The sequence below is a fragment of the Typopeltis vanoorti genome, chromosome 11, assembly GCF_054136105.1.
Source record: "Typopeltis vanoorti isolate ZY-2024b chromosome 11, IOZ_Tvanoo_1.0, whole genome shotgun sequence".
Lineage (NCBI taxonomy): Eukaryota > Metazoa > Arthropoda > Arachnida > Uropygi > Thelyphonidae > Typopeltis > Typopeltis vanoorti.
In genome coordinates, this window is record NC_143559.1 from 86,693,621 (window position 1) to 86,720,392 (window position 26,772).

Below are 26,772 nucleotides of genomic sequence, written 5' to 3' on the forward strand. Positions count from 1 at the left end.
TTAACCTTTAATATTCTTTTTTGAAATATCTTCTATTTAAACTTTTTGTATGAGTTTTTGTTTTTATGTTTTGTTTGTTTGAATTAAAAGAAAGAGCACAATAGTTTCTCTAACTTATTATTATAGTACAGGGGTATTATTATTATTACACTGTACTCTTATTGCCACATTTCAGCCATTACAGTATTGCTGTTATTATTATCGTATATCCGCTATTCATTAGGGATCCGAGTTACATACAAATCCGACTTAAAGACGTCCTCAGGTACATATCTCTTTCGTAACCCGGGGATTGCCTGTATATATTTCAATATCTAAACTTGAATAATTTATATAATACTGTTCGAAATATGCGAAACTAGTCCACTACATATTTAAATATTTTCCGGTGAACGTGAGCTTCCAGTAATTCGAATATTTCGTTTAACAAAACATGCGATTAATTGGAATGGAACGAAGTGTGTAACGGCGAGATAGCAAGTAATTTGTCTGAAAAATGATCTCTCTCTCTCTCTCTCTCGCTGTATTCTTGGCATCCTACACTCGCTTTATCTCTGAGGGTGCCAGAATTCTGAACAAGCGTGCGTATATTTAAGTGATCGCGAACTTAAAATTTGTTGCTTAAATGGTACTTCTTTAATAGCACACATGCTAAAACACTGCTGTTCAGTTGTGACACAAGAATAATGGTATTGCGAAATGAATCTAATTTTTGATTGTTTGCAATCATTAGCTTGCTCGTTTACGTCTTTTAAGAAGATTTTGTGTTAGATGACTTGCCATTTGAGGAGGAAAAATCTCTCACCTTCCCTACAACCGTTATTTTATTCAATTATACTGAAACTCGCAGATGAACTTACCATAAGAAATGACTATTTGGTCGAAATCCATTGGACGATGCGAGCTATAGAAGTCTCTGTGCAGGAAGAAAAGAAAATCACACTTCCTATATTGAAACTACTTTATAATTTAATTTTTCTGAATGGCATTGGAGAACATTATAAATACATAATATGGAATGTATGAGTCCATATACTTCATTATATAAAATTCTGAGCATTTGTGTACACTGACTTGAAACCGAAAGCTCAAGTTCGAATACTGTTCGCAGCTTAAACTTTAATGTGTTTGCTTTCTGGCAAATTTCGATTGGCTCCCATCCAATAGATAACTGCATTCCAGTATTATACGGAGCCAATATGCTGGCAGCGGGGGTGGGGGGAAGTCATGTGTTGGATTCTGTTCTCGCTGACACAAATTTCTGAGCCATTCTTTGTTCCATTCCCGATAGATTTGGGCTGAGAGACTTTTCAACATCATTATTTTTGGTTTTCATGTCGAAAATGAACAATAATAATATTTAAAAAATAATTATTAAACTCATTAATAATTTATTTAAATATTAGGGATAAGTTTTTCATCAGACTTGATTAAGACGTTATTTATTATAAAATCAACACTTTGCATTGTTCTAAATGGACAATGTATTTCAGCACAGTGACAATCCGTGTATTAACAAATTTTCAATGCAACATTATGGGATTTGTAGATGAAGTAAATTTTTTCTTCATATTTATGTATTAGGTCTAGTGGCCTGTTACTGAGGTATCTTTAGCCCTTCCAAATCATACCCATCTTAAGGATGCCTCCCTGTGTGTCCTATGTCTGTAGATGCGTGTGTTCATGGGGCCGGTTTGCCTGTTCTGGGGGACGAAAAACCCGAGTTTCCAGGTGAAAAAAACCCCTACCTCCGTATGAGAGTGGCTCACCTTTCGTCGAAAGAGACCAGATAAAGGTTCCTCACGTCACTGACGGGAATCGAACGCAGGTCTTTCCGACAAAAGGGCTTCGTCTATATCAAGTTCGTCTATACTTATTCTAGGAGATATTTACTTAGAGATAAGTAAATATCTCCTAGAATAAGTTGCCAGATTCTATTGAATAATATGTTGGTAGTGAGGCTTGCGATTTTACAACTACATTCTGTTTTGTTCTGCAATTGTGCCGAAATTGGCAGGGGACATTAAACTTAAGAAACAACTGCTGTCTAAAGTTGATCGAACAAGCCAACCTGGACGTGTCCGCGGAGAAAAGAATCTCCCTTGTAACTCTCCTTGTTTTAGTTCGATTAGGCTGAATTTCTCAGAAAACCTTTCAGCAACATAAGAAACAACTTGATAAAAATATAAAATTGATAAAAATAGATTGAATGAAGTGACTTATATAGATGTCCGAATAGGAAGCTGTCCTCTATATTAACGAAAAGCTGCTTTTCGTTAATATTTTTCGCTATTTTCAGTGACCAATATGAAATGTTAAATCCATCTTTTTTAAGTTGGATTTAACATTTCAGATTTTATATGCTGTGCCCTGTCGAATATCTCTGCTTGAATAAAAGCGTCAGTAGTAAGGGGGCCCCACTATGAACAAGATAAGATAAGGATCCGTGACATCATTGTGATGAGGCATTGACGTCATTGTGATGGAGGAGTGGCATGGCATGACATCATGAGTTTGTAATGTTTGGAATTTCCCTGGGAGAAGATCTGTCAGTGACGTCAGGTCTTGTGTTTTGGTTAGCATATGGATTTGTGGGTGATGGTTGGAGATAAGGACTCGAGCCGTGATTGGTGGGACACTCTGAACCAAATAGGGGTAGGGTGTATGGGGGAAGTGACATCAGTGTCCTGGATGTGTGTTGTTGTGAGACGTAGATAAGTAAATAGTTTGCGTATGGGATTGTGGGTGATGGTAGAGATAAGATAGAGTTTTCAATGTTTGGAATTTCGCAGGGCCCCCTTCTGTCAGGGACATCACGTGGTGTGATTGGTTCGCTTATTGCATTGTGGGTGTATTTAGAGATAAGAATCGTCACGTTATGTGTTCGGAAATTTCTGGGGAACATGTGTCACTCTGTGATATCACATGGTGTTTTGGTTTGGCTATGGAATTGTGGGCAATGTTTTTGAGATAAGATATCTTGGGATTTTCCCAGGGTGACACACATCCGTCATTGTCGTCATGTTTTGTTTTTAGTTGTCTATAGATGGATGTACTAAGTTTCCAATACATTTTGGGGTATTTCGTTCCTGTTAAAGGATGGAATTCTTAGAGTAGAGTCTTGATGGCGGCAGTGCTTAGGCTTTTTCTGAATAATTTAATTATATGCTGGTGTCCCTCACACACACACATTAGACATGAAAAGTTGCTAATGTATCCATGTTGATACTCTAATATGTACCCTATGATTATTCTTATGAAAAAAAAAAACTATTCAGTATTAGAATTATGCTTACCCAAATATACCAGCAGGGATTATTGAAATTACAATTTTCATGTTTAAGTTAAAAAAATTAACTTGCATTTCTTTCCAGATTGCACTGCTTAATTAGTGATAGCCTTGGGCCATCTATCTCTAATTGGTACCAGTGGAGATTGAACTGCCCACTCAGTCTCCAAAAGCTAGATAGGGCTAAATGGCCTCGCCTACTCCCCGTATACGGGAATAAAAAGGCGTTAGCTGATTTTTTTTTTCTTTCCAGAATGGTAACATCTTGATACTATCTAGGTTTTCTGAATATTCCAAATTATTGATTTTTAACATATATTCGCAGCACAGAACACAAATCTGAAAATGCAGTTGACTTTTTCATTATAGGTTACTGGGGCTAACATATATTCACAGCACCTGTCTTTTGCTGACTAATATATCCGCCAGCGATCGGTAATTGTTGTGTCTACTTGTGAACTTTTCTGACTGGGGGGGGGGATTGGAATTCTTCTGGTCTTACTTGAGCGTTTGATAATACTTCCCATACGACAATCCGAACGTCACCTTTTTCATGACTCATATTCTCCCGCTGATGTATTGCGCGGTATTATATCGGTGAATGACGACTGTTTTTCTAGTGTAAAACTCTTATGACACATATCCTAAAATTATTCATTCTTGATTAAGGATTTTATACACATATTGTTTTCAAGTAGATGGCTTGTTTGTTTGGTTACGTTTTGTGTAGCTAGGAAACTAGAATTTATTTCAAATGAATATTAGCTCTGTAATATATATACTTTGTTAATTTCTATGTTACCTTTTTATTTGACTGTAATATTATTAACAAATTGTATTTACTGAATGTAACATACAGAAATTAAATAAAGTGAAAAAGACTATTTTTTTCTTATTCTTCTTTAACATTTGTGCTGATGTTCATAGTGTGTGATTTTCCACTGGTGTTACGTCTAATTCATGTGTTTTTTCTCCATGTGACATTTCAAAACAAGTTGAACTATGGTTTTTACATAGTTCAATTATGTAAAACTCATTTCCGTTAGTCCCTATTGACTGTTGTCCTCTCAACCCAACATTCATTTCACAGTAGGGATATTATATATATATATATATATATATATATATATATATTTTAACACAATTATTATATTAGATATTCTTTCCAATACAAATAAATAATTATTTATTCTTATTTCAAATGAAAATTAGCTCAGAAAGAAAGAAAGAAAAAAAATGTTTACCCTCAAATAAATATTTGTGATCACAGCAAAGAAGAAATTCGTCACCTTTTTCAAAGTTTTGAAATTCGTGTACATATTGTTTTCATCATTTGGTATCATTTAAATGAAGAACGGGTCTGGCTATTAAGTTCGTTAATGTTTTTTTTTTTTTTTAATTTTTCTCTTCCAGTGGAGAGTATTTTTGATATATGCATGTTGATTCACTTGTTATCTGCATGCTATGATACATTTTTTTTTCACTTTTTAGGTGAAATATTCTCCACTAAAATTCTGCTTATTAATTTAATACCCATTTCCTTTTGCTTCCAAGAGTTGACACAGTTTCACAGAACGGATTTTCAAAAAAAAAAGTCTCTCATTAGTTTGTAGCATGAAATTTCAGAAGGAAAAAAAAATATTATAGTCTTAACTTAAATTTGTATAACACATCAACAACACCCAATTTGTTCATTTAAATTTACACATTTTATTTGAATGAAATATTATTTACAAATTGTATTTACTGAATCTAACATACAGAAAATAAATAAAGTAAAAAATGCAATCTATTTTTTTTATTCCTTAATCTTCTTATTGTTAAATTTTCACTGTTGTTCAAAGGTACTTCCCATGCTTGTGGAATTGCGATCATGTGGTTTTTTTAGACAATGTGGCCCTCATCTGAAAGTTAGTTTTCATTTGGTGATCGTTAGGAATTTATTACTGTAGTAAAATTAAGGGTTACATATTTATTTTTTTGAAACCAATACATATACTTCTAAACATTATTAAAAGCACAGAATCTTCGTTGTTTCCAAAAGTATTTAAAAGTACATGTTATGTTTTCACGTTTTGGGCATCCAATTTCATTTAAATAAAGAACAGGCCTCCCTGTTAACCTCGTTAATGTTTTTTATTTTTCTTTTCCTTTGACGAGTAATATTTGATATTTGCATGTTGATTCTATCATCCAATTTCTTAGTTTGTCCAGAGATAGTGAACCAATTTCCCACTTCACCTGATGGTTATATTTTATTAACCAAGAATTCTGTTTTTTAACTCTTTCAGGTAATTCTTTCCAACTACAAGGTGATTTTGTCAATGCATATCTTACAATAATTCCATCAGGAATGCAAATTTCTTTAGGAAATAAGTTTGAATGCTTAATCAGAAGAAATTGACATTCAATGATTCCAATGATAACTGAAAATTCGTATTTCTCACCCACTGTAGATTTTTCACAATCGTTTACCTTCATTCTTCTTCTTAGATTACTTCATATGGCACCACAAATAAATAGTTATTTATTATTATTATTATTCCACTGATTATTAGCTCTGATCTTAACAATATGTGTATAATATCTTTAATCAGGAATGAATAATTTTAGAATATGTGTCATAAGAATTTTACACTAGAAAAACAGTCATACTTCACTGATATAATACCACTCAAAACATCAAAGGGAGAATATGAGTCATGAAAAAGATGACGTTTGGATTGTCGTGTGGGAAGTATTATCAAACCCTCAAGTAACACCAGAAGAATTCCAATCCCCCCCCCCAGTCAGAAAAGTTCACAAGTAGACACAACAATTATCGATCGCTGGCGGATATATTGACAGGTGTTGTGAACAGTGCCGGTGCTAGGGTCTTTACCGCCTGCATGCAATTTCTATCTAAGCGCCCCTGTAACTATAAGGGCATGTGTGGTTCTTTTACGATAATAAAAATTTAAATTATTTGAAATTTCTTAAATAAATTTTGACAGAACCGCCACATGTTGGTTCGCTAAATATAACGAACCGGGGGGGGGGGGGGTTGACTAGGCAGGATAATCGTTAAAAACCCGAATATTCAAAAAAATTCTCAAACATTAAAGTAAATTTTGATAAAGCCACTTCACTTTAATCATTGAATATAATGATACAGGGATTATAGCCTTCTCACCGACCCGAATCGCTAACAAAATTAAAATGAATTTTAATTAGTTAAAATTTATTTGAACTAAAATTTAAAAAAATTTTGCATTTTACAAGTTGCTAAATTCTTAGTACCATGTAAAACGTTTTTAATAATTTTTATAAGTGGAACTATCTTTTAGGAAAATAAAAGAAACTCAAGATAGATGAGAAAATAAGAAAAGAATTCAGAAATAATTAGAACATTTAATATAATTAATCGAAAAATAAAATATTCACAGAATAACAGAAGATAAATTAAATTATATAAATATACTTGAAATTTTTTTATTAAAATTTTAGGATTTTTGATTTCATATTCACAAAATTAGAAATAATGGTCTTAACATCTAGTTCCGCACATATATCATTTTCAATAGCTATTAACACAAACCTAACAAGCCTATTTTGTGACATACTTGATCTTAAGTAGGTTTTAATCAATTTCAACTTGGAAAATGAATGTTCTCCGCTCACTACACTAAAAGGTAAGGTTAATAGTATTCTTAAAGCAATTGAAAAATTAGGGAAAGATAAATTATTGGACACAATTCTTGTTGAGAGGCTTATACGCTGGTTAAACATGATAACTAATATTTAAGGAATTGACAGCGTATACTAGAAATATAGAATTAAATAAACTTTAATTTATACTTTCCGATATTTCGGCGAACGTCACATTGCCATCTTCTTGGGAACTGCCGGGATAATCATGTCATTCCGAACTGTGTGAAATTTAAACACCGCTTCATCTCACAGAAAGCTCTCCGTATTTACAACCACGCTAGCCAGGTATTACTTCGGGAGCAAATTACCGCTACACGCTGTTCCCTAGCCGACATAAACAGAGCTATTTCAACGCTAGCAAATGAGCTTTCACTTACGCTGAATCACGAGCTTTGGTCGATCCTACATGACGTCTCGTGTACGGCAGCTAAAAAAGAAGTTGAACGAGTACGGGCCGACATATCAACAAGTTTGATAAATTAATAAAGAACTCGGCGTCCAAACCTAAACTACAAACCAACACTGTGGTTAACCTTTCGTCAGCTACCTTAAAGCCAGAAGCACTCCACGCTCTGTCACGTAGTCAAAACTTCGCCATTGCTCCTAAGAAATTACTGGCTGAGGAATTAATGATCCAAATTGAACGCGGAATTCGCCAACTTCTAAACCACATCGCCAACGATATTAGATTGGATGTAGCCTGTGTTCTCAATAAAGCAAAACCTCCAAAATCCAACATATCCATTAGTGAATACAAGGCACTACAAGAATTGAAGAGAAACAAAAAAAATAGTGATCACCAAAGCGGATAAGGGGAACGCCACTGTGGTACTCAATCTTAAAGACTACACAGGTAAGCTCAAGGCTTTATTATTAGATCGTTCCACTTACCTCCCCATTGATTACAATCCCACCAACTCACAAATTAGAAAACTCCATAGGCTCCTTAAGAAGGTCACTTCTTGGCCTGTGGAGATTACCAACAGACTAAAACCCTATAACTCTAGACCCCCCGCATATATGGGCTCCCAAAAATACACAAAGAAAATGTTCCATTAGGTCCCATAGTGGATGGCATTGATTCCCCCACTTACAAACTAGCCAAGCATTTAGCCAAAGCGCTCTCACACTATACTGGCAATACACCATCACACATAAAAAAAAACTCAGCCCACTTCAAAGCCAGTATAGAAAACTTTACACTCCAACATAATGACATAATGGTCAGTTTTGATGTCTCCTTCCTATTCACGAATGTCCCCCTCAAAGAAACCTTAGAGCTAATCCAAGCTAAATTTCCTCCCGATATATCAGCCCTATTTCAGTTTATAATGAACTCAGGCTATTTCGTTTGGCAGGAAAAATTCTACAAACAGATAGAGGGGACAGCCATGGGTTCTCCACTTTCCCCACCCTTGGCCAACTTCTTCATGGAGATGTTTGAAGAGAAAGCCTTAAACTCAGCCCCACAAAAACCTACCATATGGCTTCGCTACGTTGATGATGTCTTCGCTATTTGGCCACATGGCCCGGATTCACTCCTCTCCTTCCTAACACACTTAAACAACCAACACCCTAGAATCAAATTCACCCTGGAAAAAGAGGAAAACAATAACCTCCCCTTCCTAGACACACTAGTCACCTGCCAACCTGATGGAACCTTGGTTTTCTCAGTTTATAGATAACCCACCCATACAGGCAGATACATTCACCAACAATCCCCCCCCCCCTCATAACAATATGGAGTTATTAAAACATTATTCAACAGGGCAAAAATAATCTGTTCTAATGACCAAGCCCTAACCACTGAACTAAATCACATCCGTGACACTTTCTCAGCCAACGGCTACCCCCTCCAAAAAATCCAAAAAATACTTAACCCAGTTATCCACAACCCACCACCCCCTCCCCTTCACAATAAAGATTACTCTAAATCCATCACCAATCCCTACATCCGAGGCACCTCGGAAAAAATAAAAAAAATCTTAAAAAAACATGACTTGACCACTTGTTACAGACCACATAGAAAACGCATCCCTTATCCGCTCCACCAAAGACCAACCACTTCCCCTAGACCTACCTGGTGTATACCAGGTCCCTTGCAGCTGTAAACTGTCCTACTTTGGCCAAACAGGCAGGACAGCAAATATCAGAATCTCAGAACACAAGGATTACATCAGATTTCACCAGTACAGCCGCTCTGGACACTTGCCACAGAAAAAGATGGAAGAAAGCCACAGTAATACACCGCAGCAAGTTCAAATATGAAAGACTATTCATGGAATCAGCCTCGGCCCTTAGGAACATGCCAAACCTCAACAAATTTGGATGCATGAGACTGCCCCAAATTTGGGAAACGTTTATCAGAAGAACTTCAGCCCAAAGGCCAAGAACTACCAATATAGCCCGCCAGGGGGCACCATCAGGACTTTAGGAAAACGCTAGCTTCCTAGCTTTAGTCTCATTTGCTGTTATTAGTACTTGTGTGCACGTGTCTTAGTAATAAGTTCCCAAGATGATGGCAATGTGACGTTCGCCGAAATATCGGAAAGTATAAATTAAAGTTTATTTAATTCTATATTTCTAGTATACGCTGTCAATTCCTTAAATATTAGTTATCATATTGGACACAATAAAATTAAGAATATCGGAAGAGTTTTGAATATGCTATATGTGAACCAAACACACCACGTGATGTCCCTGACAGACAAGGGCCTCCGAAATTCGAAACATTCCAAACTCTATAATAACTCGCATCCACGTCACGATTCCTTATCTTATCTTGATCTTGTCAGAAGTGTCCCACCAATCATGACACGATTCCTTATCCACTAGTATATCTTCCTTTCCATTCAAAACAATAACGTTACTTATTTACAACTAGCAAATGATCACTTATTGACAACAAAAATGATGTCTCTTATCTGCATTTCATAATAACACACATCCACCTCACGATTCCTTATCTTATCTTGATGTTGTCAGAAGTGCCCCCACCAATCACAACACGAATCCTTATCTCTACTATCATCCATAATTCCATATGCGAACCAAACAAACAACATGACGTCACACACACATACAGATGGTCCCCAGAAGAATTCCAAACATTCCAAACTCATGACGTCATGCCCAATGACGTCATCTAATGAACAACCATTCACGTCACGATTCCTTATCTTATCTTGATCTTGCCACTAGTGACCCTACTATTACTTGCCTCAGTGACATCACATGGTATTTTGGTTTGCCTATGGAATTATGGATGATGTTTAGAGATAAGATATCTTGGAATTTTCCAGGGTGACACACATCTGTCATTGTCGTTAAGTTTTTGTCTTTGGTCGTCTAGAGGTGGCGGCACGACTTTTCCAATAAGTGTGATATTTCTTTCCTATTAAAAGACTATGGAGTAGAGTCGAGATGGCGCCAGTGTTTAGACCTTTTCTGAATAAGTAATTATATGCTGATGTCCCCATCAAACACACACACAGACACACACACACACTCTCTTTTTTTTTGCATATTCATAACTCATCCAAACATTTTGATATTGTCTGTAATTGGCAATACTAATTTTCCACTAAAAGTGCGATATTTCATTCCTGTTATTGAATATGGGAATTCTTAGTTTAGAAATTTTCTGAATAATTAATTATAGGTATCATTGCTGTCCCTCAAACATATTTTTTTTATCATATACATAACTCTGCCGAATATTTCGATTTGTCTAAAATTTTGAGATCTTAAACTTCATTACTTTTCTAATTAATGTTATCTTTATAACAAAATGTTTGGCTATTGGAATTTTTAGTTTACAGGCAAGATAAAAACCAAACAGCATTTAAAAAATAAATAAAATGAAACAAACTGTGACATAAATGGATTAAAAGAACTTTTGTAAGTGGTCCAGAAAATTCTATTGATAATTTAAATTAACTTACAGTCTCTCCAGAATGGCTCTTCTGAAAGCGAATAGATATTCCAATTGTTGAATTATAACCTTATATCCACAGCACAACACACACAAAAAACACATGGGTTGAATGAACCAAATTTCTGTTAATACTGTAACCTGAAATCTAGTTGACTATTTCTTCCTTTAGATTTCTGTCCATTTGGTAGTCTTGATTAATTTCATTCGTACTTTGTCTCATGCTATGTTTTCCCACAGTTTCTGTCCACAATGATATCATACAGTTGAAATTTATTTTTCCCACACTGTAGATTTTTATTAGTCATCTTAAAGATGTGTCTCATTTCCGTTTGCTATTTTGTTGTACCAGGGTGAGAAATCGTGTGTTTGGGTTGAAAATCATAGTTAGCATTTTCTTATATTTCAAATGAACATTAGCTCTGTAGTATACATTGTTAATTTCTGTTACCTTTTATTTGACTGAAATATTATTTACAATATTGTATTTCTGAATCTAATATACAGAAATTAAATAAAGTGAAAAAGACTTTTTTTTACTTCACGGGATTCACAGAATTTTGAAGAGTTTTCTTGTGATGGGTTGATATATCTAATGTTTCTCTGTAAGATAATCAAATTATAACAGTCATTTCTGCTTGTGGGAAATTGTTACTGTAGAAAAATTAATGCTTACATTTTTATTTTTTTTAAACCAATAGATATAATTCTAATCAGAATAACTGAGCAAAAGAAGAAATAAATAACTGATCGTCCTTCTCTGACTTAATTTTACCTTCAATTCCTTGTGGTCTTAACCTACTTCTGTAACTGAAATTTTTTTTTCTTCTTTAGCATTAGTAATTTTAAGTAACAGAAATGAGACAAACAAGGTTTTGAACTCTCCGTTAGAGTTTTCTTTTTAGAAACTTCTATTGCCACTGCAACAAATGAATAGTTATTTCTTATTATTTCAAATGAATATTAGCTCTGTAGTATACTTTGTAATTAGTTAAATTTCCATTTTACTAAATTTTTCTCTATTTTACTTTTAAAAATTCAAAAGAAGCTTTTCAAAACAATTTCAACTATGATTTTACAGAAAAGCAAGCAGTTTATCATCAACTATCTGCAAATGCAAAGAATGAAAGGTGCCAAGTCCCATGGTTGTCTCATTTCTGTTAGTCACAACTGACTGTTGTCACCCTCAGATAAGTATGGAGGTATCTTGTTTGTAACTTGTAGCAGAGGAATTAACATGATAAGTATATAGTATCAGTTAAAATACGAAAATGTCTTAGCATTATTAATTTATTTATAATGAAGACTCAAATTTATTTCCTAAAGAAATTTGTATTTCGGATAGCACTATTTCTCAAATTTTAGTTTGCAACCCGAATTTACATCACTCGATGCGGGTTTATCATTTGCTTCTCTCTCTCTATATATATATTTTTCAATCTGATTGGTTGTTTTTTCTCTATTTTACTTCAAATCTTGCAGTAATATTTCAATAACAGAAATGTCACCAAAGAGTATGTCAACAACTAATTTTTCAGAACTCGAGATTTGGAATTAACAAATTCTGTGGATGCATCACATCTGGCTAGTGAAGCTCAAAATCCTGACTTCCTTGTATTTATGAAAACTACTCTGTAACTTTCAGCCTGTTTTCCCACATTTCTTATTAAGAGATACCTTTCTCATAAAATTCAAATATTCTTTTCCAAATCTACTTTTTATATATCCTTCGTTAACATACAGAAACCTTTTTTTTTGCACTCGTAATTTTTTTTCACATTCATAACTAAAGAGAAATTAAGACTTTAAACGTAACAAGTATCTGAAAGTAGGGTTACCATATTTTTTGAAAACAATATGCGACATCAATGTCAACCATCAAAAATAAAAATTATATATATTAAAAAAAAGTAAAGCAAATAAAATGTTTACCTTCAAATAAATATTTATGATCACAGCAAGCAAGAAATTCATCAGCTTTTCAAAGTTTTGAAATTCTTACTTTGTGATATCATAGGGCAAAGATTATCTGGGTCGAACGGTTTTCTATATTATTTACCCTTATTATGTTAATTCACATATTTTTAAACTTTTATAATGTATACAAATGTGTAAAAAGCAAAGCAAAATGTACCTTCTCTTTATTTTTGAAAGCAGCATAAAAGTTTTCTGCCTGTTTCTTGTTACATTAATTTATCCTCTCTACTCACACCCCAAAATTTGTATTTGTGCTACCTGCACACAGTACGATAACTTTTTATTTTCTATACCAAACTTTTTAAGTTTTAGTAAAGTGATGGGTTAAAATATCTAATGTCTCTCTGTAAAATAACTAAATTCTATGAGTTGTGCTGTTTTAATTTGGTACAAGTGTTTTCTTCTAGTCTGGTGAAGGTATCTACAGATATAGTAACAAAATTGTCACTTTTCAGTTCATTTGTACTTTATTCAAAAACACAATTCTGTTGTTTGATATGCACTGTGTGCTTAATTCCCCCAACACTAAAATAGTATGGGTGGTAAAGTTGTGAAATAAGTTTCGACTCGCACTCAAGTCCCTTGATCTTAACTGTTATCATGTACAGTTGTGTGAAAAGAAAAGAAAATGTACGTTCTCTTTATTTTCGAAAGCAGCATAAACGTTTTTTCTGCTTATTTCTTCTTGTTACATTGTACGAACATTAATTTATCCTGTCTTCTCACTCCACAAAATTTGTATTTGTGCTATCTGCACACAGTACGATACGTTTTTTGTTTTCTATAACAAAATTTTCAAGAGTTTTAGTAACGTGATGGGTTTAAATATCAGCTGTCTCTCTGTAAAATAACCAAATTGTAGCAGTCATGCTGTTAGAATTTGGTACGATTGTTTTCTTCTAGTCTCTTGGAGCTATCTGCAGATATAGTAACAAAATTGTCAATTTTCAGTTCATTTGTACTTTATTCACAAAACGAAAATTCTGTTATTTGTTATGACCTCTGTTTTTAATTTCATTTCCCTACACTAAAATAGTATGGGTGGTAAAGTTGTGAAATAGGTTTCGACTCGCAGTGACATGATTTTAAACTTTTATCATGTACAAATGTGTGAAAAGAAAAGAAAATGTACCGTCTCTTTATTTGGAAAGCAGCATAAAAGTTTTCTGTCTATTTCTTCTTGTTACCTTGTATGAACATTAATTTATCCAGTCTTCTGACTCCCCAAAATTTGTATTTGTGTTATCTGGCATAGTACGATACCTTTTTAAACAGAAATGCATTCAGGTATATAAAGTTATGGATTTATGTATCAAATTCTAAACAGAATAAATCTCTAAAAATTTTGCTTTGGAAAACACAATAACAACAACAACAACAACAACACACATTTTTGTTCATTTAAGTTTATAAAAATATATTTTAATTTGCTGAAATATTATTATTTACAGAGAAAAAAATTTGAAACATGTAATTACCTAAAAATATTCAAAGACTCGTGGTTCACTCATTATTTTACTTTACTGGACACAAAACATCACAATACAATAGCTGCACAGGATGAACGAATTGCAGTAACTGAAAAGGCACTCGACTCGAATTGTTTTTCCTTATAGGACTGTTTACCTGACCGTTCCTTCAAAAATGAAACTTTCGTGCAGATGACTCGCAGACATGTTTTCGCATGCTGGGATTTGATATTGATGTGAGTTTATCTTACTTTGTGACAACATGAGGCACACCTTATCTCTGTGGCTCGAATGGTATTCTATATTATTTATCCTTATTATGTTAAGTATTTTTATCCTCAAACAGCGTTTTTTGATGTTAGAGCATGTGACTAGTCCTCTCACTCATATGTCCGAAATTGTTGGGATGGTAAAATATATATACCATTAGGTGGTGATGGTGAAAGGGTAGTCGAGAGGTTGACAGTGGTCTTCTCTACAATGCTTTCTCCTCACCCCCTACTCACCCACCTCTCCTCCAGAAGATGTCTACTCACCCAAGGGAGATGAGCGAGCTCGCCATTTGCAGATATCTTTTAGTGATGTCACCTCAAACTGATAACCAGGGAGATGAGCGAGAGGGAGATGAGGAAGATGTTCGCTTATCCAAAGGAGATGAGCGAACATCTTCTGGATGATAGGGATGAGGACGGGGGGGGCATTGCAGGGAAGATTGCTGTCAACCTCTCGACTCCCTTTCACCTCAATCATGTAATGCTAACTTTTTTCCATCCCAACAATTTCGGACATCCACAAATGGCTTGCTCGCTCATCTCCCTGGTTATCAGTTTGATGTGACATCACTAAAAGATATCTGCAAATGGTGAGCTCGCTCATCTCCCTTGGGTGAGCAGACATCTTCTGTGGGAGAGTGGGGGGGGGTGAGGGGAAAAATTGTAGGGAAGGGAAGACCACTGTCATCCTCTCGACTACCCTTTCACCATCACCACCTGATGGTATATTTTTTTTTTCCCATCCCAACAATTTCGGACATATGAGTGAGAGGACTAGTCACATGCTCTAACATCAAAAACACTGTTTGAGGATAAAAATGCTTAAGGATAAATAATATAGAATACGATTCGAGCCAGAGAGATAAGGTTTGCCTCATGATGTCACAAAACAAGATAAACTTGCATCAAATCCCAGCATGCAAAAACATGTCTGCAAGTCATCTGCACTAAAGCTTCATTTTTAAAGAAACAGTTAGGTAAACAGTACTATGAGGAAAAATAATCAACTCGAGTGCCTTTTCAGTTACTGCAATTCGTTCATCCTGTGCAGCTATTGTATTGTGTTGTTTTATGTCCAGTAAAGTAAAATAATGAGTGAACCAGAAAAGTCTGAATATTTTTAGGTAATTACATGTTTCGAATTTTTTTTCTCTATAAATAATAATATTTCAGCAAATTAAAATATGCATTTATAAACTTAAATGAACAAAGATGTGTGTTGTGTTTTCCGCAGTGCAATTTTTACACATTTATTCTGTTTAGAATTTGATAAATAAATCCATAACTTTATATACATTAACGCATTTCTGTTTATAAAAGGTATCGTACTGTTCCAGATAACACATATGCAAATTTTGGGGAGTGAGAAGACAGGATAAATTAATGTTCATACAAGGTAACAAGAAATAGGCAGAAAACTTTTATGCTGCTTTCAAAATAAAGAGAAGGTACATTTTCTTTTCACACATCTGTACATGATAAAAGTTTAAAATCAAGTTACTGTGAGTCAACTTATTTCAGAAACTTTACCACCCATACTATTTAAGTGTAGGGAAATGAAATTAAAAACAGAGGTCATAGCAAATAACAATTGTAGTTTTGTGAATAAAGTAAAAATGAACTGAAAAGTGACAATTTTGTTACTATATCTGTAGATAGCTCCACCAGACTAGAAGAAAATACTTGTACCAAATTATAACAGCACTTCTGTTACAATTTACAGAGAGACAGCTGATATTTTAACCCATCACGTTACTAAAACTTCTTGCTCCCCAATTACAAATTTTGGGGAGTGAGAAGACAGGATAAATTAATGTTCGTACAATGTAACAAGAAGAAATAGGCAGAAATCGTTTATGCTGCTTTCAAAAATAAAGAGAAAACACATTTTTCTTTTCATACATTTGTACATGATAAAAGTTTAAAAATATGTGACTTGACATAATAAGGATAAATAATATAGAAAACCATTCGACCCAGATAATCTTTGCCCTATGATGTCACAAAGTAAGAATTTAATAACTTTGAAAAGCTGATGAATTTCTTGCTTGTTGTGATCATAAATATTTATTTGAAGGTAAGCATTTTATTTTCTTTACTTTTTTTTAATATATATAATTTTTATTTTTGATGGTTGACATTGATGTCGCATATTGTTTTCAAAAAATATGGTAACCCTACTTTCAGATACTTGTTACATTTAAAGTCTTAATTTCTGTTTAGTTATGAATGTGAAAAAAAATTACGAGTGCAAAAAAAAAGGTTTCTGTATGTTAATGAAGAATATATAAAAAGTAGATTTTGAAAAGAATATTTGAATTTTATGAGAAAGGTATCTCTTAATAAGAAATGTGGGAAAACAGGCTCAAAGTTACAGAGTAGTTTCATAAATACAAGGAAGTCGGGATTTTGAGCTTCCACAGAATTTGTTAATTCCAAATCTCGAGTTCCGAAAAATTAGTTGTTGAAATACTCTTTGGTGACGTTTCTGTTATTGAAATATTACTGCAAGATTTGAAGTAAAATAGAGAAAAAACAACCAATCAGATTGAAAAATATATATATAGAGAAAGAGAAGCACATGATAAACCCGCATCAAGTGATGTAAATTCGGGTTGCAAACTAAAATTTGAGAAATATTGTGCCATCCAAAATGCAAATTTCTTTGGGAAAGCAATTTGAGTCTTCATTATAAATAAATTAATAATGCTAAGACATTTTCGTATTTTAACTGATACTATATACTTATCATGTTAATTCCTCTGCTACAAGTTACAAACAAGATATATCCATACTTATCTGATTGTGACAATGGTAAGTTGTGTCTAACGGAAATGAGTCAAACATGGGACTTGGCACCTTTCATTCTTTGCATTTGCACATAGTTGATGATAAACTGCTTGCTCTTCTGTAAAATCATAGTTAAAATTGTTTTGAAAAACATAGTTTGAATTTTTAAAAATAAAATAGAGTAAAACTCGTTAACATGTTAATTAAACTAATTACAAAGTATACTGCAGAGCTAATATTCATTTCAAATAATAAGAAATAACTATTTATTTGTTGTGGTAGCAATAGAAGTTTCTAAAAAGAAAACGCTAATGGAGAGTTCAAAACCTTGTTTGTCTAATGCTAAAGAAGAAAAAATAAATAAATGTCAGTTACAGAAGTAGGTTAAGAGCACAAGAAATCGAAGGCAAAATTAATAATCATAGAAGGACAATCAGTTATTTATTTTTTTTGCTCAGTTATTTTGATTAGAATTATACATATTGGTTTTAAAAAAAATAAAAATGTAAGCATTAATTTTACCACAGTAACAATTATTTTACAGAGAGACATTAGATATTTTAACCCATCATGTTACTAAAACTCTTAAAAAGTTTTGTGGACCCTTTAAAGTAAAAAAAGTGTCTTTTTCACTTTTTTAATTCCTGTATGTTAGATTCAGAAATACAATATTGTAAATAATATTTCAGTCAAATTAAAAGTAACATAGAAATTAACAATGTATGCTACAGAGCTAATATTCATTTGAAATATAAGAAAATGCTAATGACGATTTCCAACCCAAACACACGATTTCTAACCCAGGTACAACAAAATAGCAAACGGAAATGAGACACATCTTTAAGATGACTAATAAAAATCTACAGTGTGTTATTCTGATTAGAAAAATAAATTTCAACTGTATGATGTCATTATGGACAGAAACTGTGGGAAAACATAGCATGAGGCAAAGTACAAATGAAATTAATCAAGAGTACCAAACGGACAGAAATCTAAAGGAAGATATAGTCAACTAGATTTTAATTTACAGTATTTACAGAAATTTGGTTCTTTCAACTCATGTGTTTTTTGTGTGCGTTGTGCTGTGGATATAAGGTTATAATTCAACAATTGGAATATCTGTTCGCTTTCAGAGAAGCCGTTCTGGAGAGACTGTAAGTTAATTTAAATTATCATTAGAATTTTCTAGACTACATACAAAATTTCTTTTAAACCATTTAAGTCTGTTTATTTCATTTTATTATTTTTTTAATGTCGTTTGATATTTCTCTTGACTGTAAACTAAAAATTCCAATAGCCAAGCATTTTGTTATAAAGATAACATTAATTAGAAAAGTAATGAAGTTTAAGATCTTAAAATTTTAGACAAATCAAAATATTTGGCAGAGTTATATATATGAGAAAAAAGTATGTTTGAGGGACAGCATTGATACCTATAATTAATTATTCAGAAATTTTCTAAACTAAGAATTCCCATATTCAATAACAGGAATGAAATATCACATATTTATTGGAAAATTACTATTGCCAACTGTAGACAATATCAAAATGTTTGGATGAGTTATGAATATGCGAAAAAAAAAGAGAGAGTGTGTGTGATTAACAACAATGACAGATGTGTGTAACCCTGGGAAATTCCAAGATATCTTATCTCTAAACATTACCCACAATTCCATAGGCAAACCAAAACTCCACGTGATGTCACTGAGACATATGTTTCCCAGAAATATCCAAACATATAATGTCACGATTCCTGATATTTAAACAGTCCCACAATGCTATATGCGAACCAAACACACCACGTGATGTCCCTGGCAGAAGGGGGCCCAGCAAAATTCCAAACTCTCTCTTAACTCTACCATCACCCATAATCCCATACGCAAACCATTTACTTATCTACGTCTCACAACCATTTACTTATCTACATCTCACAAAAACACACATCCATGGCTGATTCACCCTACCCCTATTTGGTTCATAGTGTCCATCATCCAATCACAACATGAATCCTTATCCACTAATATATCTTCCTTTTCCATTCAAAATAGTAATGTCACTTATTTACAACTAACAAATGATGTCACTTTTCTACATCTAATAACAACACATATCCAGGACACTGATGTCGCTTCCCCCATACATGCTACCCCTATTTGGTTCAATCGTGTCGTGGTTCAGTGTCCCACCAATCACGACACGATTCCTTTTATTTTATCGAACCATCACCACAAATCCATACGCGAACCAAAACACAAGACCCGACGTCACTGACACATCTCCCCCCAGGGAAATTCCAAACTCATGACGTCATGCCATGCCTCCATCACAATGACATCAATGATCTCATCACACAATGACGTCATGAATCCTTATCTTATCTTCATCTCAATCTTGTTCATAGTGGGGCCCTTACTACTAGCGTCTGATCGATAATATTCCACTTAGAACCACGGGTAGTATAGGCATTTTGCCATAATTATTTCTGTAACAGTGTCTTAGTAATTTCCTTGACTTCTGATCGTTAAAATAAACTTTAAAATTATACAGCAAAGAAGCATTTTTTAAAAATGTTATTAGCTGGTAAAAATGTGTAGTGCACTGAAAATCACTAAAAGATGATTTGTCATAAGTTGACTTTCCACTGCTGAGAAATAATAATACGAACTGGTTTAGTACATAAATTGTGAAAACCAGTACATAATCAAGAAAATCAAAACTTTTTCTGGGTTAGATTTCCAGTTAAAGCATTCTATGCAAAATAGAACAAATTTTTCTACACGGATCAAATATAAATGTGGAGTATATATGTTTGTAAGCTCTACACAAACTCAATCAGTTAATCGTTTTAAGAAAGCAAACTGCAGCGCTAAGATTTGTCGTCAAAGTCGTCACTAATTGATATTCTTAAGAAGTTTGGTATGTTGATCTTCAGTTTTTTACATAATCTTCATTAAAGATACTTCATATTAAGGGGAAATATCTCCTCCCCTCTAAAATAGGGTATTCCTCTTGCTATACATCAGTACTAAACCTGAAAGTACAGTATCAACTTTCGCAATTGTTTTTTATGTTCTCCCCCCCCCTTTTTTTTCCCAATGATGATAATACCGACTAAATATTGTAAAGCCATCATACATTAGTACTACAGGACGAAGAACAGATGCTTTTCAATCGGCTAGCTAGCAGGTGGAATAGTGCAAGGCTACCTACAGTGGCAGATTACCATTACCCATTAAGGCAATGAGGCACGTGACTAGGGGGGGGGGCCTCAAGCTTTGGGGAACCCAAGCCAAAATATTTTCCTATAGTGTTTTAAAATAGATTAATGTTTTCAGTAAACATAATAAAAATCTGGATTATTTTAAGCGAAAATTTTTTCAAAACAATTATTACGTTTTAATACGTATTTTGAACAGTGTACACTATCTACACTTTAAATAATGCCGCAATACCAATGTCGGCGCTAGTTGACAAGCTTCGTATTTTGTATTTTGAACAGCGCGCGCTATCCACGCTTTAAATTAAACCGCATTACCAATGTCGGCACACGGCGCTGTTGATAGCTTCGAGGTCACGAAAACTGATTGCATTGCCGAGATAGGAAGTTTCGCCTGGTTGCTCCTTAGCTTCATTTGTTATTGAATCGTGTAAGAGTGAGGTGTTTGTTTCAAAAATAACTTTTTAGTGTGACTTTTCGTGTTTTCATTATTTGAGTGTAGTGCAAGTAAAAAAAAACTTTGTAAAATTGTAAAAAAAAACTGATAAAAAATTTAAAAAAAAAGTTGTATTATTTATCATCTTTTAACCCTTAACAGGCAGAAAAATCTAGAAGTTCAAAAAATTCAAAAGTACAAAATATCATTTATTTGCCACCTAATTTCTTTTTTTTTTTAAATTCTTTATTATTATTTTTTTCAGGGGTTCCAAATATAATTTGCCTAGGGGCCCCAACTCTCCTTAATCTACCACTGGTTACCTACCATCTTACTTATTTGGAAGTCCGAAGTGGCTTAAAAAAAAAATATATATATATATATATATATATATATATATATATATTTGGTCTGTAGAGCGTGTTCTCCGGATTATATCGCCCATTTATAAAAACCTATCGTACTAAAGTGCTATTGTTTTATGATCTCGAATCGTGGAATTATCAAAGTTTTTGTTTGAAATGTTTATTAGTTACTTGGAAATCTAATAGCCCACCAAACATTGACGTTGACCCCTGTGGGATATAATCCATCTCCGTTTTATACGAATATAAAATGAAATAACGCTTTAAATCTTTTTCATTCGGGATGTGAGCGAAAGTCAGTCACATTCCTCAGCGCACGCCCTTTCTTTTATACTTATGAAACGAAAATGTGCGTGTTTATATTTTACCTCTCGGTTATACATGGGACTAATTACTGCGTTTTATTTGTAAAATGAATAAATTAATCATTGTTTTTCCCTTTCATTACTATTTTAGGTCGTTCTTGACCTTATTTCGCATATCATCATGGTTTTTACAATCCTAAGAGGATGTAAATATTCTCATTCGAAAGAGGTATAACATTTGGCTGTCGTTTACGTCTCTTCCGGCTAAGTTAAACAAAATTTCAAGGAGATTGATTATCCTTGCTTGTAATGCATTCAGTCAAAATTAGCTCCACTGAATTCTTGTGTTTCTTTTAAGAAAGCACAATTACCTTAATATAATCATTGACTCACGTCTGGCAACATCCTAGAACCCGCTACTATTAAAGATTTCCTGTTTGGGTGAGTTCTATTTTAACTATCTTGTAATCAAGAGGTTTCTTTGTTTTACAAAAAAAAAAAAAAAATCATTAACATTGCGGCCAAAGTTGAATTCTACTGCAGTAAGCTAAGCTATTATATACCGTTTTCATTTCATGTGAGCAGTACTGTTATTTGAAAATAATGCTGTGTTGTAATTTCCATATGCTCGGCATAATTCCCTGGGTATATTGTATATTAATTAGTCAGTGATTGCTCTGAAATGAGATTTTAACATTTATCTCTTAGTACAAACAAAACGGACGATTTGAAACAATTAACGTGTTCTGTTTTTTAAATAAATTTTTACGGCTACTTATCATTCATTACTGAAACGATTTACTGACATATGTCAGCCAAGAAACGTCTTGAGTTACAAAGACAGCAGAGGATTTGAAAGCAGAGTTCTTCACACTTAAAATTGCATAACTTTTCCGCGAGCTTAACGTAGTTATATCATAGTTGTGCCTAGTAGTCTACAACTAACTTAGCTACTGGCAGTTGTATTTGTTTCTAAATTTTGCCAGTGTGCGTCACGAGAAAGCGAAAGACTCCAACTGGGGTACAGGTGTCCCGCCAATCTTGTTGGGCGCCAGATTAAAAAAAATAAAAATAAAAAATCGGCTATAACAACAAGGAATCTATTTCGTAATGTATGCTATACGAACAACATGTGAAGTTTTACAACACAGGCCATTAGTGTCGGTACCATATAGCTACAAGTAACACGTGCTGACTGTGAATTATCAGTATCATTTCAGTTCAAGTAAATTTTGGATTATTTAATCGATCTTTAGTGCTGCCACTAACGCTAATAATACTTATTATTCATCGCACGATATATGCTGCTCAGAAAGTACGTGTTTGGCCTTTCAAGGAGAGTCGCTTTCCTCCGTTAAGTAAAGGATTGCAGTACCCAAACCAAGTAGTAATATAAAAGTCCAGTGCGCGAACCGTAAAGTAGTAGTAAAAATAACATATTATAGGCAGCGACAAACTGCAAAACCATGCTGTCCAGGAGATACGATTCATCTTTCAATACAGGATCATATGTAAGACCATTACATGAGAATCCTTTGGAAGAACTCTCAGGAGGATGCGGTTTTAGAGGTAGTTTATTTGGTCGTTCACCTTCACCAATATTCTCCCACCCTCGGATTGGTAGTTTAGGGGTTAATGAACATGGATTATTTCGATCTGCTTCTTCAGACAGAATTCCAATGCTGCAAAGTGGATCAACATTTAGTCCACTGGCCCGAACGGCAATCCATGCAAGATCGCTCCGACCACTCTTTGACTTGGATGAAGCTCCTCTGTCATTTCCATCAAGTACATTGGGTTCAAGGCTTCCAGGTTCATTACCGGATTCACCTGCGTTTCGACGGAAACACGTGTCCTCTTGGAATGAGAGAAATGATTTCGAAAGTTTTTCACCTTCAAGGCCGGTTATAAGAAATATATCAACTTTTCAAGGTACGGCCATGGATTATTATCGTCCTGTTATTCGTTCTCGACCCGTACTTCACAGTAATTACATACCAAGGCCAAAAATGGAAAGAGAGAATGCTCCCACAGGTATTCTTCGAAATCGACAAGTTATCAAATTTAGGGAGATTAACAGACCTGATATCGATACCTCTCATCATAACGTATCTTGGAAATTGCCATCTCCTGCTTCCAGCCCTCTGGTGACAAGAAAACAAATAGTTCAAAATCAAGATGATCAGTCTGATGAAATGACTGACACTTCAGACACAAATAATAATAAGACAGGTTCTAGAAGAAGAAGATTAGCAAATCAAAATCAACAGCCAGCTGGAAATGTGACTACAAATCAACAACTGGATTCGAGAAGACGGCGAGTGAAGAATCAAGGTTCTCAAGGTGATGTTAAACCTGATAGTAGGGTTACAACAAATGAATCTAATTTCAAGATAGAGGCCGATCAAGATGCTAAGAATTCTGTTAACGAAACAGAAGGTGAGCTTAATTTTCGAGCTTATCATAAACTTATTATTAGAAACAACTATATTTTAATCTGTTTTAAATTTTACAAATTCTTATTTATCATACTAAAAAAAAAAAAAACTACAATGTAGCAATTCCTTTAGTCTTAAATTTCATTCGAAAAAAAAAAAAAAAAAAAAAAAGAAATCAGCTCCCAGTCTAGTTGATGTACATATAGCTTCGTGGCTTTCAGTTATTTCCTGACTGTTTAAGTCACGAAGTCTCCAAACTCGTTTAATTGCAATCTTTCCTTAAGTTATAAAATTTATAACTTATAACATATCCGGTATTTTATTCATCGTTTTTACTTTGTTCTACATGGATGAAAGGCATCTGAGTCGGGCAACTTGCTTCTGAGTTTCTGGTTCTGAGTCCAACCAGGACTCAGAACCAGAATCTCACCATCATTTTTAACTTGCCTCACACGAAAGTGGCGAGATTTGGGGATTTTAACTCTGAAACCGTTTTCCCACTTACATAAAATATCCAAAACCATTAAGAAACTACTTATTTAATTTATTCGAGATTATGCTCAACTGTTGACTTTAGTTGCTTCTACATGATCTTTGACAATGTTTTTTTTTAACGCTAATTAGTTGACAGAGCATTTAATCAAAGTTAACCTGGGAAATTACCTTTTTTTTTTTTTTTTAATGAATGTTTGGCCGCTCTAACAGCACTTCATATAGGCAGTTGTACGTAACAACTTGGAAATATTGAATTATGCGATAACAACTTTGTTAGATGTGTGGGAAGCTTCGGATTCAAATCTCATTTTGGAGTTTGTTCGTTTAGTAGTCGGTTTTTAAAATATTTTGAGTTTTTTTATAATTAACAACTCCTTCTCCCTGGGATTTTGTTGAGTGAAAAAAAATCCAATGTTTCAATCTACAAAAACACAGGTTAGTGTTTTGATTACTTTGTTTACAGATAAATCGGTCTATCATTTGCCTTTACACTAATCCGGAACAACTCATATAGCTTATAAGAGCTGAATTAATCACAGCTATAACTTTCCAGTAATTGGGATCCACTGTGTAATCCTTCAGTTCTTATCCTTTATCATGTATGCTCCATAGAAGCAAGAACATCGGAGAGTAGAATATTTTACAATGAATTATGATATTGATTACTCATTATAAAACTGCAGACATTTCATAATGAATTTATTTACGGAACTAAACAAATTGTGGAAAATTAACTGGAATGACGGAAATGCAGAGGTACTTATTAAGTTCCATTTAACTTGAGCCGCACTCATTAACATTTTTCTTTTGTTATTCGCTGGTGAGAATCAAATCATGAAGCTGAATGCTTACCTGGCTAACATTCTTCTTAGTTTCTCTAGGAGTAGTTAAACAACTATTTCCGGTATGGGAACGTCATTTCAACTCTTTAATGAAATGAAGGTGAGTAAAATGTGGAATTTCCAAATCAGATTTGAAGAAGCATTTTCTTTAAGTGTTTTTTTAAGATGGTGAGAGTTATCCAAGGCCGTACTCTCCCCGTCCTGTAAAAGTACGCCTTTGCTCCAATTTAAATTGGTGCTTAAGTTTGTCTAGTTTTAAACTGATACGTAAAAGCAACTCCGTTTTTCTGAATAAATATGCATTAGCTAAATCCAAACTTTTTTTAACATTACAGTATTTCTTTTGCTGTCATTGAAAAACGTGTACAAGGTAAATATCAAAGTGCATATTTGTGAATGAAGTGCTCCAATTTCGTAAAACTGCGGAACTGATCCCTTTTTTGATCATAATAAATATCGTACGTTTTTAATGTTATTATTTATTTATTTTATTGTTATTTTTTTTGAAAAATTGAATCTCCAGGCAACTTTTTAAATCGCACAGAACAATTTTTTTTTATGTGACTCATTAAAGCGCGGTTATAAACCTATAGTACATCAGAACAATAGGCGAGCTATTTATTTATTTTTTTGTCAGCCGTCTCTTCACGGGATGCCATGCCATTTATAATCAGGAATAGTCTTTGGTCTTGGACCAACTATCTCTGATTGATTACTGGTGAAGACTGAACTATGCCCTCAGTCTCGAAAAGTTAGATTGGGCTAAAACGACCTCGCTTACTTCCTACAGAGGAATAAAATACATTAGCGGATTTATCTATTGTTTTGTACATAACCCAGAAACTTTACTCTAGAGACTAAACATGGAGCTTTTTCAAGCCACTTCAGACCTCCAATAAGTCGGAAAGTGGCCGTACCGAGAGATGGAATTCGTCCCCTACCTTAAAGACAATCAGAACCATCCATTGCAACGGTGGAAATTGAACCTGCAGCCTGTTGGAGAGCAGATATGCTAACCACTCGGCAATTATGCGCTCTCTCACATTGTGAGAGAGCGCATAAAAGCAAAGGCACCACAATCATTGTGGTGCCTTTGCTTTGAATTAGAGATCAACTTTTATTTTGTAATATTTTAAGTTTCTTCTTAGCCAGTATATTTCATAAATGTAACATTTCATTATTATATTACTTATTTATTAATTCAATATTGATGAAAGGCCTTCGTACTGTCTCCCCGAAGGGTCGATTTTAGT

General features: G+C 33.9%; 1 protein-coding gene across 6 annotated transcripts in view; it reads left to right on the forward strand.

The window, feature by feature from the left end:
* The window catches only part of LOC150101827 (putative protein kinase C delta type homolog), a 270,938-nt gene that overhangs the window by 55,446 nt on the left and 188,720 nt on the right, over positions 1-26,772 (forward strand). For 3 of the 6 annotated variants that reach the window (XM_090400066.1, XM_090400067.1, XM_090400068.1), the window contains exon 1: positions 22,939-24,183. The exons of the other annotated variants lie outside the window; for them this stretch is intronic. In XM_090400066.1, the coding sequence (XP_090256192.1) occupies positions 23,211-24,183 (973 nt within the window). In that variant the 5' untranslated portion in view covers positions 22,939-23,210. Of the gene's footprint in view, positions 1-22,938; positions 24,184-26,772 lie in introns of those variants that run through there. 6 annotated transcript variants of the gene reach the window in all.